The sequence below is a fragment of the Lonchura striata genome, chromosome 23 (assembly GCF_050655825.1).
Source record: "Lonchura striata isolate lonStrDom1 chromosome 23, ASM5065582v1, whole genome shotgun sequence".
NCBI classification, from domain to species: Eukaryota; Metazoa; Chordata; class Aves; order Passeriformes; family Estrildidae; genus Lonchura; species Lonchura striata.
The window spans coordinates 3963776-3984487 of record NC_140725.1 but is presented as its reverse complement, the minus strand read 5'-3'; the positions used below and the strand labels follow the sequence as shown (position 1 = coordinate 3984487).

Here is a 20712-nt window from a genome sequence, read left to right as displayed (position 1 = left end):
TTCCCCGCTCCCCACAGGGATTTTTGGGATTCAGCCGGGATTTTTGGGATTCAGGCCATTCCTTCCCCTTTCCCCACAGGGATTTTTGGGATTCAGGACAGGGTTGGATGTTTTCCAGCTGTTCCTTCTCCACGTTTGGGATTTAATCTCTCTGGAATGGCATCCAAGCTGCTTCCTTATGGGATGAAGGACTTTATTCCTCTTCCCAGCTTCATCCCAATCCCCAGCTTCCACCCTCAAAATTCCACACCCCACCACGGCCTTGCTTTGATCCCAAGAAATCCACGCATCATTCCAGTTCTTAAGAATCCAGCTTGGTTTTATTATCCAGTTTTTTCCAAAAGTTGGCGTTTTCCTCATCACAATTATCAAATATCCTTATTTTACAAAGATTTACAGCTCTGGGCGTGACCAAATCGGAGCTGGGGATTGTCTTAAGTAACCAAACCATGAATTTGATCCGGGTGGGCTTTAAAAATTCCAGTTTAAAAGGGAATTTCCGCCAGCTCCTTCAAACATCACAGGGAATTAAAAAATAAAATCGGAATAAATTTTATATTTGGGGGAAGGGCACAGGGAGAAGATTCGACCCCTCACGGATGGAAACAAAGCGTGAGCGCTCGAGGAATTCGAGGCGACACACGCGCGCCCTTTATCCCAAACCCAACTTCCCAAAGTTGACTGAAAAGCATTCCCAGAAAAGCGGGAAGGGCTGGAAACGCTTCCCGGCGGGATTGCAGCGCGGGGAAGGGGATTTTCCCCTCAGAACGGGGGGCCCTTGGCACCGGCGGCGTAGGCCGAGGCGCCCAGGCACGCGGCCGCCTCGCAGAGCCCCGGCAGCCCCGGCGGCCCCGCGGCGCCCGGCGCACCTGGTGACCCCGGCGTGCCCGGCGGGCCCCGCTCGCCCGCCTTGCCATCCTCGGCGTGCCCGGGGCGGCCCGGGAGACCTGCGGGCAAACGGGCATGGAGGGCGTCAGCGCCACGCTGGGAGATGGCGGCATTCCATAAGGAAGTTTGCCCTGAGGAATTGGGGTTTTTCTTGGAAAAAAAATGGGGGTTTTCCCAGGAAATAGGGATTTTTTTTGTCAGAAAAAATTGGGATTTTTTTTTCCCAGGAAATAGGGATTTTTCTCAGAAAAAAATTGGGGTTTTTCTTGGAAAAAATAGGGATTTTTTTTTTTTTTCCAGGAAATAGGGATTTTTCTCAGAAAAACATGGGGGTTTTTCTCAGAAAAAATTGGGATTTTTTTTCCCAGGAAATAGGGATTTTTCTCAGAAAAAAATGGGGGTTTTTCTCAGAAAAAATTGGAATTTTTTCCCAGGAAATAGGGATTTCTCTCAGAAAAAAAAATTGGGATTTTTTTTTTCCCAGGAAATAGGGATTTTTCTCAGAAAAAAAAATGGGATTTTTTTTCCCAGGAAATAGGGATTTTTGTCGGAAAGAAATGGGATTTTTTTCCCAGGAAATAGGGAATTTTCTCAGAAAATAATGGGATTTTTTTCCCAGGAAATAGGGATTTTTCTCAGAAAAACATGGGGGTTTTTCTCGGAAAAAATTGGGATTTTTTTCCCAGGAAATAGGGATTTTTCTCAGAAAAAAATGGGATTTTTTTCCCAGGAAATAGGGATTTTTCTCAGAAAAAAATGTGGGTTTTCCCAGGAAACAGGGATTTTTCTCGGAAAAAACTGGGATTTTTTTTCCCAGGAAATAGGGATTTTTCTCATTAAAAAATTGGGATTTTTTTCCCAGGAAATAGGGATTTTCCCTGAGAAATCAGGATTTATTCCCCAAAAAATAGGGAATTTTCCGGAGAAATTGGGATTTCTGTGCAGCTTTTGTGGGATAAACCTGAGCAGATTTACAGGATGAACCTGTGCAGGTTTTGTGGGATAAACCCTATCACATTTACAGGACAAACCCAGGCAGTTTTTGTGGGATAAACCTGTGCAAATTTTGTGGGATGAACCTGTGCAGTTTTTTTAGGACAAACCTGAGCAGATTTACAAGATGAACCTGGGCACATTTTTTGGGATGAAGCTGAGTTTTTGTGGGATGACCTCATGCAGGTTTTATGGGATGAGCCTGTGCAAATTTTGTGGGATGAACCTGAGCAGTTTTTGTAGGATAAACCTGAAGAAATTTTGTAGGATGAATTGTGCAGGTTTTGTGGGATAAACCTGAGCAGATTCACAGGATGAACCTGGGCACATTTTGTGGGATGAACCCGGGCAGTTTTTGTGGGATGGATCAGAAGGTCCCCAGGCAGCGCTGGGCTCGTCCCCCCAAGGTGACAAAGGCCACGTGGCCGTGTCGGTGCAGGGGACGCCTGGTCTCACCTGGGATCCCTGGAGGACCTGGCATTCCCGGGTGGCCGCGGCCAACCTCTCCCCGCTCACCCTTCTCTCCTCTCTTCCCTGTGGGTATCCAAAGGAGGGAATGAATCCATGGAAACGCTGGATGGGCCACCAGGGGCGGGGACAGTGCCACCCCGGCAGCTCTGGCCATGGCACCGTGCCACCAGCACCCACCTTTGGGTCCGACATTCCCGACCTGCCCGGCGGCTCCCAGGATTCCGGGGACACCTCGGGCTCCCAGGGGGCCGTGGGGACCCTGCTCACCGGGGGGCCCTGGGGGGCCGGGGGGGCCGGGGGGTCCCACGGCCCCGACCCCGCCCAGGGCGGCTCTCCTGGAGCTCACAGCCACCTCTGCCAGCTGCTCTGTGGGCAGAGAGGGATGGGATCCGTGGGATCCATGGGATCCATGGGATGGGATCCATAAGAAGGGATCCAAGGGATGGGATCCATAGGAAGGGATCCACAGGGATGGGATCCATAGGAAGGGATCCACAGGGAGGGTTCCATGGGATCCATGGGATGGGATCCATAGGAAGGGATCAATGGGATCAATGGGGCAAGATCCATGGGGTGGGATCCATAGGAAGTGATCCATGGGATCCATAAGAAGGAATCCATGGGATCCATAGGAAGGGATCCATGGGGAGGGATCCATGGGATGAGATCCATAGGAAGGGATCATGGGGTGGGATCAATGGGGCAGGATCCCTGGGGTGGAAACCATGGGATAGGGTAGGATCTATCGGAAGGGATCCATGGGATGGGATTAATGGGATCCATGGGGAGGGACCCATAGGATCCATGGGATGGAATCCACAGAATGGGAACCATGGGATCCATGGGGTGGGATCTATGGGAAGGGATCCATGGGGTAGTATCCATAGGGTAGGATCCATGTGATCGGAACCATGGGATCCATAGGGTAGGATCTACGGGAAGAGATCCATGGGGTGGGATCCATGGGATGGGATCCATGGGGTGGGAGCCATGGGATCGGAACCATGGGATCCATAGGGTGCGATCTATGGGAAGAGATCCATGGGGTGGGATCCATGGGATGGGATCCATGGGGTGGGAGCCATGGGATCCAAGGGGTGGATCCATGGGGTGGGATCCATGGGGTGGGATCCATGGGGTGGGATCCACAGGATGTGGTGGCCCCTGCTCCGCCCTCACCTTGCAGCATCTTCAGCACCACGTCCACGATGTGCTGGTCCCCAGCGTCCCGGCCCTGCCAGGAAGGGAATTTCGCTCGCCCTGTCCCCCTCCAGTGCCCCTCCCAGCCCAAATCCCGATCCCGATCCCCTCCCTGCACCCCAGGTCACCTTCCCACCCTGCTCTTCCCCCCCGTCCCAATCCAAGCGCTCCACGCTCAGCTCGCTCCGTGCTCGCGGCATTTGAGTCCAAAATGAGTTTTTAGGGGAAAATCCCAACCCTACAAATCCCTGCTGCTGGCTGGTTTATATAGGGACGCTTTTGGGCTGCCACCCATAGTGGGAATGATGGAATTCCTCCCCAGGAAGGCGGGATCCCAGTTCCTGAGCGGAACAGCAGCGCGTTCCCAGAGGAGCTGGGTGGGAAGGAGAGGCAATTCCTGAATTCCCGGCGAGCTGGAGCAGCTGAGGGCACGGGGAGGGTGAGGAGGGATTTGGGATCGGGATACTCACGGCTGTGCCCCGCGGGCCCGGCATCCCCGGCACTCCGCGCTCCCCCACCAGCCCCCGAGGGCCGGGAGGGCCGGGATAGCCCCGAATTCCCGGTGCTCCCGCATCCCCCGAGGGGCCCGGGAAGCCGAGGTCGCCCTGGATGCCTTGCTGGAGGAGGGATGGAGAGAGAGGGGCAGGAGGGGCTCAGGCTGTGCTGGGCACAAAAGAGCCCAAAATCCCCCAAAAACCACAGGCAGGGCTGGATCCCAAAAACTGGGGCTGGGGCTGAACCCAGGGTTGGATCCCAAAAGTTTGGGCTGGGGCTGAACCCAGGCTTGGATCCCTAAAATTGGGGTTGAACTTGAATCCAAAGCTGGATCCCAAAAATTGGGGCTGGGGCTGAACCCAGGGTTGGATCCCAAAAATTGGGGCTGGATCCCAAATGGACTGGGGCTGAACCCAGGGTTTGATCCCAAAAATTGGGGCTGGATCCCAAATGGACTGGGGCTGAACCCAGGGCTGGATCCCTAAAATTGGGGTTGAACTTGAATCCAGGGCTGGATCCCAAAAATTGGGGCTGGGGCTGAACCCAGGGTTGGATCACAAAAGTTTGGGCTGGGGCTGAACCCAGGCTTGGATCCCTAAAATTGGCATTGAACTTGAATCCAGGGTTGAATCCCAAAAATTGGGGCTGAGCCTGAACCCAGGGCTGGATCCCAAAAACCGGGGCTGAGCCTGAATCCAGGGTTGAATCCAAAAAATTGGGGCTGGATCACAAAAATTTGAGATGGGGCTGAACCCAGGGTTGGATCCCTAAAATTTGGGCTGGATCCCAAATCGACTGGGGCTGAACCCAGGGTTGGATCCCAAAAATTGGCGTTGAACTTGAATCCAGGGCTGGATCCCAAAAACCGGGGCTGGGGCTGAATCCGGTGCTGAGCCCAGAACTGAGCCTGACTCCAGGGTCAAACCCCAAAGAGGAGCTGAGCCTGAATCCAGGGCTGATCCTGGTCACTGGCTCCCATCTCCAGGGAAAATATTCCCTCAGCACCGCAGCCAGGAGGATCCCACAAATCCCCCCACGTTGTGGGGGGTCCCAAACCCCACCACTCACCTGTCCCTTGGGTCCTGGCTCTCCTGACTCCCCCTGGGGACACAGGACATGGGAAAGGCCATGAGGAGACAGCAGGAATTTCGGGCTGGAGCTGGGATTTAATGCCAGGCAGGATCCCCCAGCATTCCCAGGAATCCTCTGGAATCACTCACCTTCTCTCCCTTGAGCCCTGCCAGGCCGTGGACACCGGGATCTCCCTAAAGGAAAGGCAAGGAGAGGTGGGAACATTCCCAAAGTCCCCCTCATCCTCTAAAGGAAAGGCAAGGAGAGGTGGGAACATTCCCAAAGTCCCCCTCACCCTCTAAGGAAAAGCAAGGAGAGGTGGGAACATTCCCAAAGTCCTCCCCACCCTCTGGAATGAGGGGGGAATTCATGGAGAAGATGCCTAGAGCCAGCGTTTGTTAAACCCAGCTCTGTTAAGCCCAGCTCGGCTAAACCCCTGCACAGCTTGGGATGTACTCACAACGCTGCCTTTGGGGCCGGTTTTCCCTGGAGAGCCCTGGGAAAAGGAAAAATTGGGATCAGCCCAGCTCAGAGCAGGGTCCCCAAGAAGCCACCTTGCTGTCCCCAGAGCTGTCACCTTGTCTCCTTTGACTCCAGGCAAGCCTTGGGGTCCTGGGATGCCTGGTGGGCCCTGCTCACCCTTTGGCCCCTGGAAATCCAAGGAATATGGGAAAACGAGTAAGGGGAGACAATGGAAAGACTTTTTCCCATCAGGGAATTGTCCCCAAGGCCACTGAGCCCAACCTTCCCTAAATCCCAGCTCTGAGGGGACACAGGGCACAAAACCAGGGAGAAGCCATGCCAAGAGCAGTGATTTTCCAGGCATGGATTCCTGTCCCCTGGAAAAGCAGCACAAATCAGGTTTTTGGCTGTTTTCCCAGGGAAGGAAAGCTCTGCAGAGGGGCTGAGCTCTCCTGGGACAGGAGGAAATTCCTGTCCCAGCCGGGGTCCCATTAATCCCTGAGCTGTTCCCTAATCCCTCAGCAGCGGGACAGGCAGGGACTGAGCCCGGGATCAAAGCGGGAGGTGTGGCTGTGTCCTGCTGATCCCAAATCCAGCCTTGGGATCCCCCATCCCGGGGCTGAGTGTCCCCCGAGTGCCAGCCTGGCTTTGGGGACAACTCAGAGCATCTTCTGTGTCCCAGCTGGGATTTGGGGACAATTCACTGGCTTTGGGGACAACTCAGAGCCTGTCCAGTGTCCCAGAGTGGCTCTGGGGACAATTTAGAGCATTCCCTGTGTTCCAGCTCAGCTTTGGGGACAATTAACTGTCTTTGGGGACAACTCAGAGCATTCCCTGTGTCTCAGCCTGGATTTGGGGACAACCCAGCGCATTCCCCTTGTCCCAGATCAGCTTTAGGGACAATTTAGAGCATGTCCTATATCCCAGCCCAGCTCTGGGGACAACTCAGAGCATTCCCTGTGATCCAGAGTAGATTTGGGGAAAACTCAGAGCATTCCCCGTGTCCCAGCCCAGCTTTGGGGACAGCTCAGAGCATTCCCCATGTCCCAGCCCAGTTTTAGGGACAACTCAGAGCATGTCCCATGTCCCAGCACAGCTTTGGAGAGATCTCACCAGATTTAGGGACAGCTCAGAGCATTCCCCATGTCCCAGCCCAGCTTTGGGGACAACTCAGAGCATGTCCTGTGTCCCAGTCCGGCTTTGGGGACAACTCACCAGCTTTGGGGACAACTCAGAACACATCCCAGCTTGGATGTGGGGACAACCCAGAGCATTCCCTGTGTCCCAGTCCGGCTTTGGGGACAACTCACCAACTTTGGGGACAGCTCAGAGCATCCCCCATGTCCCAGCCCGGCTTTGGGGACAACTCAGCAGCTTTGGGAACAACTCACCAGTTTTGGGGACAACTCACCAGTTTTGGGGACAACTCAGAACACATCCCAGCTTGGATGTGGGGACAACTCAGAGTATTCCCTGTGTCCCAGCCTGGCTTTGGGGACAACTCAGAGCATGTCCCATGTCCCAGCACAGCTTTGGGGACAACTCAGCAGCTTTGGGGACAACTCAGCAGCTTTGGGGACAACTCACCGCTCTGCCCTGCTCGCCGGGGGGCCCCACGAGGCCCCGCTCGCCCCTGTCACCCTGCGGAGAGCCGGGAGAGGAGCGGGGTCAGGGCCACCCCCCTGGCACCGCCACCTCCCCATGGTGTCCCCAGCTCACCTTCGGCCCGGGGACACCCTGCGGGCCCTGCTCGCCCCGAGGTCCGGGCTCGCCCTAAAAATGGGAAAGAAAACCCCACGGAAGGTGGGACTGGCCCTGTCCTTGTCACCACCGCGGGCTGGGGATGAAGTGCCCCATTCGAGTGCCCGGTTCCGTTTTTGGGGTGCGGGAAATGGGGAAAAAGGGGAAAAAAAAAACAAAAAAGGGAGAGGTCAGCCCCGAGGCTGTCCCCGGGAGGGACACGGTGACACTCGGTACTTACAAGCTGCCCTGGGGCACCGGTGACACCGGGGTGGCCCCGAGGACCCGATTCACCCTGTGAGGGGAGAGAGGTGAGAGGGGACAGTGGGGACAGGAGGGACAGGAGGGGACAGGAGGGACAGAGGGGACAGAGGGGACAGGGAGGGACAGAGGGGACAGAGGGGACAGGAGGGACAGAGGGGACAGGGATGGGATGGGGGGGACAGGGAGGGACAGGGAGGAACATCGGAGATAGTGGGGACAGAATGGACAGGGAGGGGACAGGAGGGACAGGGAGGGACAGTGGGGACAGTGGGGACAGGGAAGGACTTAGAGGGGATGGGGGGACAGTGGGGACAGGGAGGGGACAGGAGGGACAGGGAGGGACATCGGAGATAGTGGAGACAGAATGGACAGGGAGGGGACAGGGTGGGGACAGTGGGGACAGGGAGGGACAGGGAGGGGGACAGCGGGGACAGGGAGGGGACAAGAGCAGTGGGGTGGATGCTCAGAGGTGCCACCCACCTTGTCACCCGGGCCACCTTTGTTTCCCGGCTGGCCCGGCAATCCCTGAGGAAACAAAGCCGGGATCAAACCCTGGGCACAGCTCAGTGTCCCCTCAGGGTGCTGGCACAGGGTGTCACCCCTGGGCACAGCTCAGTGTCCCCTCAGGGTGTCACCCCTGGGCACAGCTCAGTGTCCCCTCGGGGTGCTGGCCCTGGCACAGGGTGTCACCCCTGGGCACAGCTCAGTGTCCCCACGGGCCCTGGCACCCTGGCACAGGGTGTCACCCCTCGGGGGACAGGCTGGGGGTCCTGCACTCACAGCTTGTCCCCGGTGTCCCGGCGTTCCCGGGCGTCCCGCCTGTCCCGTGCCACCCTGCGAGGGACAGAGGGGGTGTCACCGGGAGTGGGGTGCCCAGAGGTGGGCAAGGGGCTCCTGCCCGGAGGGGGACACTGCCCCGAGCCCGTGGGCAGGAGCTGCCGTGCCAGGGGACGCTGTTCCCTTCGCCGTGCCCACGGTTCCCAGCGGGTGGCATTCCCTCACCTTCACTCCTGGGATCCCTGGGGTGCCATCCTTGCCATCGATGCCCGGGAGACCCTGAAAAGGGGGAAGAGTCACCCGTGGGACACCTCGAAGGGACTCAAAGGCTCACGGTGGGGACAAAAAGAACGTGGGGAGGGAAAGGGACGTTCCAGGTGTGTGCTGGAGGGGCCAAGGACAGGTGGTGGTGATGGCACAGCAGGGACAGGGCACTCTGCCCTGGCAGGGCACAGCTGCCACCAGCTGTACTCACATTCTCCCCCTTGGGGCCGATGTCACCCTGGGGTCCCCTGATGCCACAGCCGCCCTAGAGCAGGAGGGGACAAGTGTCAGTGTCCTGCTGGCACAGGGGACAGGGCTGGGAGCCGGAGATGCCCCTCGAGGGCACCCCGGGCACAGCCCTCTCCGTGTGGGAACGGTGCCAAGCTGGGGAACAGGGGACACCAGCACTGGGGGGTTGGGGGTCACCTACCAGCTCCCCCTTGTCACCAGCGTCCCCAGGTGGTCCCTTGGGGCCTTCCCTGCCCTGGAGGAGGGAGGAGAAGAAGGATTGAGCAGGGCACAGGGGGATCCCAGAGCACCCAGGGGTGACGGGGCACCCACCGGCCGCCCGGCGGCTCCGATGCTCCCCACCATGCCCTTGTAGCCAGCAGGGCCCTGGAAAAAAGAGCATGGAAAGGTCAATTCCCACCCCAATCCATCCTGGCATCCCCGAGACGGCCCAGCACATCTGGGAACGATCTGGGTGGCACCTGGAGCCCCAAATCCCAGAGCCAGGGGGTGCCACCCCCACACTCACCGTCTCGCCCTTGGGTCCTGCCATGCCAGGGTAGCCCCTGAGGCCCTGAGGTCCCTGCAGGGAAGGAAACCAGAGCCAATTCAGCTGGATAAAACCCCCCAGGAGCAGCCCAGGGGGAAGCAGCCATCCCAGAAAGAGCTGACATCCACCAGCTTTGCCAAACAGGAGGAATTCCAGGTCCTCCTAATTCCAGAGCCCCCCAGCAGGTGCTTTTCCAGCTGTCAAGTCCATAACTCCAGAGGGCCCCAGCTGCAGCCACTTCCCGGGGCCACAGCTCTTGCCTTCAAAGCCGTTCCTGGCATGGAGAGCTCAGCCCAGTAATTGCTTTTCATCTTCAAAGTGCTCTGAGAATTCCTGTGGATTTAATTTCCCCCCCACCACGGCAGGGGACAGAGGGGATTTATCCCAAATCATCCCTGGGAACAGCCCTGGAGTGTTGCAGAGGGGGAGTGGGAGAGGGATGCGATGGAGGCTTTGCTGGGAGCGGGGACAGGCCGGTGTCACCTCCCTGCTGTCTGGGGACAAGGACAGAGAGGCCACCCCCAGTTCCTGCGGGACGTGGGGGACAGAGGAAAAGAGGAATGAAGGATTTACCGGAGGGCCTGGGACTCCTTGTTCTCCAGAGGCACCAACGTCCCCCTTGGGGCCCTGGGAATGCAGAGGAAAGGGAATGTTGGAGGGACAGGGGACACAGAGCAGCCTGGGGGCACCCCAGCCCCCACCGGCACCCACAGGGATGGGCACAGGTGGCCCTGCCCAGGAAGCCACCCTGGGACGGCCACCCTGGTCTCCCATTCCCACATTTTCCATTTTCCTCTTTCCTCCCGTCTTCCCTTCCCAAAACTCCTTCCCTGCTTCCAGCCCCACAGGGACGGCCACACCTGGATCCTGCTGGGATCCTGCTGGGATCCTGCTGGATCCATCTGGGATCCAGCTGAGATCCTGAAGGGATATGGCTGGGATCCTCCCAGGATCCAGCTGAGATCCTGCTGGGATCCTCCTGGAATCCTGCTGGGATCTGGCTGAGATCAGATGAGATCTTTCTGGGATCTTTATGGGATCTTTATGGGACCCAGCTGGGATCCTGCTGGAATCTGGTTGGGATCCATCTGGGATCCTACTGAAATCCTGCTGGAATCCTGCTTGGATCTGGCTGGTATCCTACTGAAATCCTGCTGGAATCCTGCTGGAATCCTGCTGGGATCCAGCTGGGATCTGGCTGGGACCCATCTGGGATCCTGCCGGATCACTCACCGGCTCTCCCTGCTTGCCGGGCTCTCCGAGGGCGCCGGGGCGGCCTCTGTGTCCCTGCACGGGGAGAGGAAATCCATGAGGAAAATCCCTGGCAGAGCTGCGGGGTGGTGGCACCATCCCGGTGGCCACGTCCCACATCCCACCCTGGGGTGCCCGCTGGGGACACTGGGGGCTTGGAATCCCACTGGGGACATGGAACGGGCTCAGAATCCCACTGGGGACATTGGGGGGCTCGGAATCCCATCAGGGACATTGAGGGGTTCAAAATCCCACTGGAGACCTTGAGGGGCTCAGAATCCCACTGGGAACACTGGGGACTTGGAATCCCACTGGGGACATGGAACGGGCTCAGAGTCCCACTGAGGATGTGGAATGGGCTCAGAATCCCAGTAGGGACACTAGGAGGCTCAGAATCCCAATGGGAACATGGAATGGGTTCAGAGCCCCATTTGGGACCTTGCGGGGCTCAAAGTCCCACTGGTGACATTGCAGGGCTCAAAATCCCACAGGTGACATGGAATGGGCTCAGAATCTCAACAGGAACATTTGAGGGGCTCAGAATCCCAATGGGAACATTGGGGGGGGGTTTCAGAATCCCATAGGTGACAATGGGGGGCTCAGAATTGTACTGCTGACACTGGCAAAGGGGGGCTCAAAATCCCACTGAGGATGTTTTGAGGGAGGTTCAGAATCCCACAGGTGACATGGGATAGGCTCAAAATCCCACTGAGGACGTTTTGGAGGGGCTCAGAATCCCACAGGTGACATGGGATGGCTCAAAATCCCACAGGGGACCATTTGAGGGAGGTTCAGAATCCCACAGGTGACATGGGATGGGCTCAAAACCCAACTGAAGACATTTTGGAGGAATTCAGAATCCCACAGGTGACATCCTGAGCTGGGTTTGGGACTTTGGCACAGGGGCTGGGGACCCACAGGGACCTTTCCCACAGCACCTTTTTCCCCCAGACCTCCCTGTCCTGGTGTTCCAGAGATCCCAGAGAAGGATCCTTCACTCCACCACATCCTGGAGGTGACAATTCCCATTTTTTCCCCCCGCCATGGCAGCTCCAGAACTTCCTTACCTTCAATCCCTGCAGTCCCTGGGGGCCCTTGGGGCCTGGGGGGCAGCTGGTGGGGCACTGGGAGGAGAGGAAGGACAAGGATGAGTTGGGAATGACCTGGAGAGGCCTGGGAAGAGAGGGAGGGAGTGTCCTGCTCCACGTGGGACACCCGGGTCACAGCAGGGGACCAGGTCACGGCAGCTCTCACCAGGAAATCAGCGCTGCCCTCCAGGCCCTGGAGGTGTCCCGGGAGGCCCTGCAGGGAAGGAAACCATCAGCACTCCAGGATTTTATATCAGGGAGCAGGGAACAAGGAATGGGGTGGGAGGTGAGAGCCAGAGCCCAAATTCCAGCCCCAAGCCCCGGGATGAGCCTGGGGAAGCTTCTCCCTCCTGGAGGTGGCTGGGAGATACTCACAGGTTTCCCTGGAGGACCTGGGGGACCCCTCGGGCCGTCGGGTCCGGGGTCACCCTAGGAAAGAAGGCCAGGAAAGGAGAATTTGGGATGAGATGGAGACCCAGAGAGCCAGGATGTCCCAGCAGGAATGGGGACATCCCCAGGGTGATGACACCATGGGAACCTCCATTGCCACGTTTCAGGGTCATCCCTGGTTATCCCAGGAGCTCTGGATGTCCCAGCAGGAATGGGGACATCCCCAGGGTGGTGGCACCATGGGAACCTCCATTCCCACATTTCAGGACTGGAGAGCCCTGGATGTCCCAGCAGGAACGGGGACATCCCCAGGGTGATGGCACCAGGGGAATCTCCCTTCCCACATTTCAGGGTCATCCCTGCTTATCCCAGGAGCTCTGGATGTCCCAGCAGGACATCCCCAGGGTCCATTCCCATGTTTCAGGACTGGAGAGCCCTGGATGTCCCAGCAGGAATGGGGACATCCCGAGGGTGATGACACCATGGGAACCTTCATTCCCACATTTCAGATCATCCCTGCTTATCCTAAGAGCTCTGGATGTCCCAGCAGGAATGGGGACATCCCCAGGGTGATGGCACACGGGGAACCTCCATTCCCACGTTTCAGGGTCACCCCCGGTTATCCCAGGAGCCCTGGAGGGCACAGAAGCTGCTCCTGGTGGAAGGAGCGGAGGTTCCTCCCTGTCCCCTCCTGGCTCCTCACCTTGGGTCCCAGCACTCCGATCTCCCCGGGAAGTCCAACCTGGCCTGGAAGCCCCTAAAGGGAGAAGGGAGAGAAATTCATGGAATTTCCCAGTTCCTCCCCTCTGGGGGTGCTGAGGTTTGAGCTCCTCCTGCACAATTCCAAGCAGGATCCCAGGCCACCCATCCCAGCCCCGGAGCGGCACTTACGGGGGGTCCTGGCAGTGAAGGACCCTGTGACAAAAAGAAAATGACAATTGGTTCCAATTCCCCAAATCCTCCGGAATTCCTGCCCCAAGGAGGGCGATTCCCACCCCACCAGCAAGGATGGAGCAGGGGGGACTTGGGGGGTGCCCACCCCACCCATGGGAGCAGCAGATACTCACAGGGAGCCCTGGTGGCCCTGGGAGTCCGGGCTGGCCCTGCCAGGACACAAGAGGAGAGTCAGGAGCTGGAAAAGGAGGATCTGCTCCGGCAGCTGCTCCAATTCCCCCTCCCTGGATGCAGCCTCAGGGCCAAAAATTCCATCAAAAACTCCATCAGGGCCAAAAATCTATCAAAAACTCCATCAGGCAGTTCCTGCATCCATGGATCCCGTCCGGAGTGACGGGGATGGCCCCAGGCTGGGGCTGGGAGGGAAGGGGGAGCCTGGGAAGGTGGGAACTTGGATAGGTGGGAAATTGGGAAGGTGGGAATTTGGGAAAGTTGGGAATTGGGAAGGTGGGATACTTGGAAATGTGGGAATTTGGGGAGGATGGAATCTGGGGAGGTGTAATCCTTAAAAAGGTGGAAATATGGGAAGGTGGGAGCCTGGGAATGAGGGAGATTGGGAAGGTTGGAAATTGGGAAGGTGGGAAATGGGGAAGGTGGGAATATGGGAATGAGAGAATTTGGGAAGGTGGGAATTTGAGAAGGTGGTAATTTGGGAAGGTGGGGATTTGAGAAGGTAGGAATCTGAGAAAGGAAATTGGGAAGGTAGGATTTTGGAAAGGTGGGAATATGGGAAGGTAGGAATTTGGGAAGGTGGGAATTTGGAAAGGTGGGAATTCGTGAAGGTGGGAATTCGGGAACTGGGATCCTGGGAATGAGGGAGCCGGGGCTGCCCCTCACTCACTTTGACTCCTGGCCTGCCAATGGGTCCTGGCTCCCCTTTGGCTCCCGTCAGGCCCTGCAAGGGAAGAGCCCCAGCGAGTTATTCCTATCCCTCCTGCTTCCAGCCAGGAATTCTGGCTGGGCTGAATCCATCGGGAGGGGCCAAGGGTGGAATTAGCACAGGGACACCCTGCAGGGACCCTCACACCCACCCTGGGCACACCCGGCCCTGGCAGGGACACGTGGGCAGCTCCACCCATCCCTGATCCCGCTTTTATTCCTGGGATGGGGCAGGAACCCGCTCATCACCCCACCCTGGGAACCCCAAAAGCTTCTGCCACCCCTGAGACCCCCCCAGGGCCCCTGGGGACAGGCCCCGAGGTGGCAGCTCCGTCCCCTTGCTGCCACCACCCCCGCCAGGCTGTGCCAAGGAGGGGACGGTGCCACCTCATGGGTGCCAGGGAAGTGGGGACAGTGGGGGACATGGAACTGCTGCGGATATATTCTGGAGGAAACAAGAGGAGGCTCTGCTGGGATTCCCGAGGTGGGAAGGGGTGGAAGAAGCTCTTTTGGGATTCCCAAGGTGGACAGGAATGTCAGAAGCTCTTTTGGGATTTGCAAAGTGGACAGAAATGGCAGAAGCTCTTTTGGGATTCCCAAGGTGGACAGAAATGGCAGAAGCTCTTTTGGGATTCCCAAGGTGGGCAGGAGTGGCAGAAACTCTTTTGGGATTCCCAAAGTGAGCAGGAGTGTCAGAAGCTCTTTTGGGATTCCCAAGGTGGGCAGGAATGGCAGAAGCTCTTTTGGGATTCCCAAAGTGGGCAGAAATGGCAGAAGCTCTTTTGGGATTCCCAAAGTGGGCAGGAATGGCAGAAGCTCTTCCTGAGCTCTGCTGGGATCCCAAATGTGGAAAAGGATGGCAGAAGCTCTTCCCGAGCTCATTTGGGATTCCCAAGGTGTTTTCAGCTCCTGCCCAGAGGGATTTGGGCACATTTTTATGTGGGGCCGACAGCAGCTGTGACCCCACGGGCAGGGACAGCACGAGGGGACAGGGTCGGTTCTCACATCAATGCCCGGCTTCCCTGGGGCTCCATCCGGACCAGGAGCTCCAGGCTCGCCCTTGACACCCTGGAAAATGAAAAATTGGGATCAGGTTGGAAGCAGGCCCCAGGGAAGGAGCGGGGTCACCGCCAGGCTGAGGGGTGGGGTGGGGACTCACCGGGGAGCCGGCAGATCCTGCAGGGCCTTTGTCACCCTGGGAGAGGGGAGGAGTGAAAAGGGACCGGGCACCCCACAGAGCCCATTCCAGGATCCCCATCCCTGCCCTACAGAGCCCATCCCGGGATCCCCATCCCTGCCCCACAGAGCCCATTCCAGGATCCCGATCCCTGCCCCACAGAGCTATCCAAGGATCCAGATCCCTGTCCCACAGAGCCCATCCCGGGATCCCCATCCCTGCCCCACAGAGCCCATCCCGGGATCCCCATCCCTGCCCCACAGAGCCCATCCCATTATCCCAATCCCTGCCCCACAGAGCCATCCCTGTTCCTCAGAGCCATTCCATTATCCCAATCCCTGCCCCACAGAGCCCATCCCATTATCCCAATCCCTGCCCCACAGAGCCATCCCAGGATCCCAATCCCTGCCCCACAGAGCCCATCCCATTATCCCAATCCCAGCCCCACAGACCCCATCCCATTATCCCAATCCCTTCCCCACAGACCCCATCCCATTATCCCAATCCCTTCCCCACAGAGCCCATCCCATTATCCCAATCCCTGCCCCACAGAGCCCATTCCATGATGGGGTTTGTGAGGGTTTTTTTGAAGTTTATCAGGGTTTTATTGGGGTTTCTGAGGGTTTTGTTGGGGTTTGTCAGGGTTTTGCAGGGTTTTATTGGGGTTTGTGAAGGTTTTTTGGGGTTTTGTGAGGTTTTTTCCTGGCATTTTGTGAGGGTTTATTGGGGTTTGTGAGGGTTTTGGGGGGTTTTGTGAGGGTTTTATTGGGGTTTTGTGAGATTTTTCTTGGCATTTTGTCTGTGATTATTGGGGTTTTTGAGGGGTTTTGGGGTTTTTTGAGGGTTTTATTGTGGTGTGTGAAGCTGGGTTTTCTGAAGGTTGAGCTGGGGCTTTTTGAGGTTTGTACTGGGTTTTGTGAGGATTTTTTGGGGGGTTTATCAGGGTTGTATTGGAGTTTGTGGGGGTTTTTGGGGGTTTTGTGAGGGTTTTATTTGGGTTTGTGAAGTGGGGTTTTGTGAGGGTTTGACGGCGTTTCTGAGGGGGCTTTGGTGAGGGTTTTACTGGGATTATTGAAGGTTGTGCTGGGATTTTTTGAGGGTTTGATGGGGTTTTGTGAAGGTTTTGAGGGGGTTTTGTAAGGGTTTTTTGAGGTTAGTCAGGGTTTTATTGGGGTTTCTGAAGCGGGGTTTTCTGAGGGATGATGAGCTGGGATTTTGTGAGGGTTTGATAGGGTTTGTGAGGGGTTTTGGGGGTTTTGTGAGGGTTTTGATGGGATTTTGTGAGGGTTTTACTCAGGTTTGTGAAGTGGGGTTTTGTGAGGGGTTTGATAGGATTTTGTGAGGGTTTTACTGGGGTTCTGTGAGGGTTTTGCTGGGGTTTGTGAAGTGGGGTTTTGTGAGGGGTTTGATGGGATTTTGTGGGGGTTTTACTGGGATTTGTGAAGTGAGGTTTTGTGACGATTTTGCTGGGGTTTTGTGAGGGTTTTACTCAGGTTTGTGAAGTGGGGTTCTGTGAGGGGTTTGATGGGATTTTGTGAGGGTTTTCCCGGGGTTTTCTGCGGGTTTGACGGTGTTTCCGAAGCGCTGTGCCTGCTCTGGCTATAAATAACACTAAAATAACCCCACATCCTGGAGAAAGGGCACTTTCTACCGCCTCACAGGGCTCCCCTCTGTCCGGGCCCCCATCCCACAACCCATGGAGCATCCAGAGCCACAATCCCCCACCACATCCCCGCTGGGATGTCACTGTCCCCGCCAGGTCCCCCCTTCACTGGGCACCTCTGGGGTGGTCCCTGCCCCAACCCCTCCGAGCATCCTCCCCCTCACCCCTGCATCCCCCAAAAACCAACCCCACCCCAAATTCCCGAGCTGTGGATTGATCTGGATTGGGGGTGCAGCACTTTTGCTGCCACCAGCAGAGCCGGGGCTGCTCTGCCTGCCCTAAATCAGGAGTGGGAACAGCACGGAGAGGCTCCCCCAGCCCCGTGCCACTCACAATGTCCCTTCTGTGCTGGTGTCCCCTCCCTCCCTCCCTCCCTCCCAATCCCTGCACAGGTTCCTGGGCACTCACGTCGATGCCATCGGCTCCCGGCACTCCTGGGGGACCGGGGGGCCCTCGTGGGCCAGGTTCTCCTGGTGGCCCTCGCTATGGGGGAGAAAAGGGATGGGATCCATGTCAGGAAGGACCCCAAGATGTGTGGGGGATGTGTGGGGCAGAGCTCTGCCCCTCCTGTGGGTCCCCCAGCAAGGGCATGGATGGGGAAATCCAGGATTTCTCACGCTGGCACCTCCAGCTCCTCACTCCCTGCCCAGTTTTTATCCCATTTCTCCCCCATCTCCTGCCCTGGTGTCTGTGGGGAACAGAGCAGGGTCTCCACAGGGTGATGGCAGCGTTTTTACCCCTCCTTCCTCTTTCCCTGGTGTCCAGGGATCTCCTGCCTTGATGGAGCAGGGATCTCCATGGGATAACATTTTTACCCCATTTCTTTCCCTCTTTCCCTGGTGTCCAGGGATCTCCTATCCCCAAGGAGCAGGATCTCCATGGGATGACATTTTTACCCCATTTTTTTCCCTCTTTCCCTTGTGCTCCTGCCCGGATGGAGCAGGATCTCCACGGGATGACATTTTTACCCCATTTCTTTCCCTCTTTCCCTCACGTCTGAGGATCTCCTGCCCCCAAGGAGCAGGATCTCCATGGGATGGCGTTTTTACCCCATTTCTTTCCCTCTTTCCCTGGTGTCCAGGGATCTCCTATCCCCAAGGAGCAGGATCTCCATGGGATCCCATTTTTATCCCATTTCTTTCCCTCTTTCCCTCCTATCCAAGGATCTCCTGCTCCAATGGAGCAGGATCTCCACAGGATGACATTTTTACCCCATTTCTGCTCTTTCTTTCCCTGGTGCTCCTGCCTGCATGGAGCAGGATCTCCAAGCATTTCTACCCCATCTCTGTCCCCCTTTCCCTGCTGCTCCCAGAGCTCCTGCCCCGACAGATCAGGGTGTCCACGGGGTCACGGCAGCTCTTCCAAACCCCCTTTCCTCAGAGTGGGATTTCTGGGAGCACGTGCAGGATTTTAGTGCCCCAAAACCCCCAGGATGAGGCGGGGACCCCCAGCCCCTCTGTGTGAGCTCTCCCTGGGCCAGGCTGGCTCTGCTCCCGGGCTCTGGACAAAAGCTCCATTCAGGGAAGCTCTCGGTGCTGGCTTTGAGGTTTGCACAGGGCTCGGTAAAGAAACCTCTGTTATCCTAACAGGGAGTTCAGGGGGAAAAGATTCCAGTCCTGCAGACTGAAGCCCTGGTGTTCCTGCAAATGGGAAGCAGACGGTGGCTGGGCTGCACTCCTGCAGCCTCCCAGGATGGATTAATTGTAAAAATAATTATAAATATAAGGAATAAATGTAGGAATCAATGTAAATCTATAAGGGCGAGAGGTGCTGCTGGTTCGTGTGCACAACAGGAGAGCCCCAGCTCCACCTTGGATCAATCCCTGAGTCTCCATCCCTGGGATCTCCCTGAATGGCACCTTTGTCCTGCCCGAGGAACGAATTCCAAAGGGTTCCTTGTTCCCAAAATTCCCACATCCCCCTTGCTCTGCTCCCCTGCCCCACAACCCCGGGGAGGGGGGTTTAGGAAGGAGTTGTCCCCCAGTTTCCAACAGGCAGCTTAGGAACCACATGGAAAAATTTCCCAAAACCTCTAAAATCTGAAATTTTTTTGCAGCTGTAAAGCAAGGAGGGTTTTCCCAGGTGGAATCCCACTGCCTGCCCCTCTCCAGGGTTCACCTTCCCTTTTTCCAGATCCATTTTCTCCTGCCCCTGGGTGAGTCTGGAGAGTCCAGGGGGACCCCCCGACAGCCCCCAGGAGCCGTGGGATCACCCCAAAAGCCTCAGAGCCCCCCCAGCCCCACTCAGTGCAGATCTGCAGCACATCCCAGGAAAGCAGGAGCAAATTTCCCAGGAAATCCAGCGGGAAAGACAAGAGCCCCCCACTGCTGCTTCGGGAGGGAAATCAAACTAAATTGAACAAACTAAACTCGTTTAGCCAACAATTCCCGAATTTCCAAGCCCGCACTTCTCGCACGGTTGATCGGGGCTGTGGCTGTTCCCACCCTCCCGGGGTGGGAAAAACAAGGGAATTCCTGGGAAAAAGAAGGAAAAAGTGCTGGGGGAATAAACCCAAAGTGCTGAGCACTGCGAGGGAGCGGAGATGGGGAATGGCCCCTCTGCATCCACCCTCCCAGGGAACATTCCTGGGAAAAACAGGGGAAAAGTGCTGGGGGAAAAAAAACAAAATGCTGAGCACTGCGAGGGAGCGGAGATGGGGAATGTCCCCTCTCCATTCCCGGGAGGGAATTCCTGAGGAAAAGAAGGGAAAAGTGCTGGGGGAATGAACGCAAAATGCGAGATGGGGAATGTCCCCTCTCCATCCATCCCCCCGGGGAACATTCCTTGGAAAAAGAAGGGAAAAGTGCTGGGGGAATAAACGCAAAATGCTCAGGACTGCGAGGGAGAGGAGATGGGGAATGGCCCCTCTGCATTCCCGGGAGAGAATTCCTGGGAAAAAGAAGAGAAAAGTGCTGGGGGAATAAACCCAAAGTGCCAGATGGGGAATGTCCCCTCTCCGTCCACCCTCCCGGGAGGGAATTCCTGGGAAAAACAGGGGAAAAGTGCTGGGGGAATAAACCCAAAGTGCGAGATGCGGAATGTCCCCTCTCCATCTCCTCTCCGTCCCCTCTCCATCCCCGTTCCAGCCGGGAATCGAGCACGGCACTTACGAGCTGGGCCAGGCAGAGGCAGGAGGTTTGGAGCAGGAGCCAGAGCGGCGACACGAGGGTGACACGGGCCAGGGGGACACGGGCCATGGCGAGCCGGGCTGGCACCGAGCGCGGCTGGCACCGAGCAGCGCTCCGGGACACCGGGAGGGGAGAGAGGAGGAGGAGGAGGAGGAGGAGGAGGAGGAAAGGAGGAAGGGCTCATTAATATGGAGCAGATGAGGGCAGGTCCCCGCCCCTCTCAGGTGAGCCCGTGGCTGTTACGGGCTCGATGGGGACAGAGTTTGGCACGATGGTGACAGAATTTGGCACTGTGGTGATAGAACTTGGCACAATGGGGACAGAACTTGGCATGATGGTGAGAGTTTGGCACGATGGGAACAGAATTTGGCACGATGGGGACAGAGTTTGGCACGATGGTGACAGGATTTGGCACGACAGTGACAATTTGGCACGATGAGGACAGAGTTTGGCACGATGGGGACAGTTTGGCACGATGGGGACAGAGGGATTGGCACGATGGGGACGGAGTTCGGCACAACGGTGACAGAACTTGACACAAAAATGGGGACAGAGTTTGGCATGATGGGGACGATGTTTGGCACGATGGTGACAGAGTTTAGCACAAGCTCCCCAAAATCCTCCACCCAGCATCTGTGAGCACCCCAAAACCCCAAACACAGCACCTCTGTACCCCTGAGCCCCTCAAATCCCCCACCCAGCCCCTCTGAGCCCCCCTAAACTCTCATCCAACATCCCGGGACCCCCACCCAGCACCCCACAAACCTCGACCCAGCACC

The 20712-nt window shown here is 57.1% G+C and overlaps 1 protein-coding gene across 1 annotated transcript; it reads right to left on the bottom strand.

The window, feature by feature from the left end:
* Positions 1-292: 292 nt before the first annotated feature.
* On the bottom strand, positions 293-20684 carry COL9A2 (collagen type IX alpha 2 chain). Its single transcript, XM_077788478.2, has 32 exons — positions 19916-20684; positions 17214-17288; positions 15125-15160; positions 14971-15033; positions 13928-13981; positions 13200-13235; positions 13024-13047; positions 12836-12889; positions 12118-12171; positions 11909-11956; positions 11722-11778; positions 10637-10690; positions 9977-10030; positions 9383-9436; positions 9187-9240; positions 9056-9109; positions 8837-8890; positions 8587-8640; positions 8365-8418; positions 8065-8109; positions 7562-7615; positions 7300-7353; positions 7168-7221; positions 5696-5767; positions 5579-5614; positions 5268-5312; positions 5116-5148; positions 4023-4169; positions 3532-3586; positions 2530-2718; positions 2338-2415; positions 293-947 (listed from the first exon to the last, which is right to left on the bottom strand). The coding sequence occupies exons 1-32, from the start codon at positions 20000-20002 to the stop codon at positions 763-765; spliced, it is 2067 nt and encodes a 688-aa protein (XP_077644604.2). The 5' UTR covers positions 20003-20684; the 3' UTR covers positions 293-762.
* Positions 20685-20712: the final 28 nt, after the last annotated feature.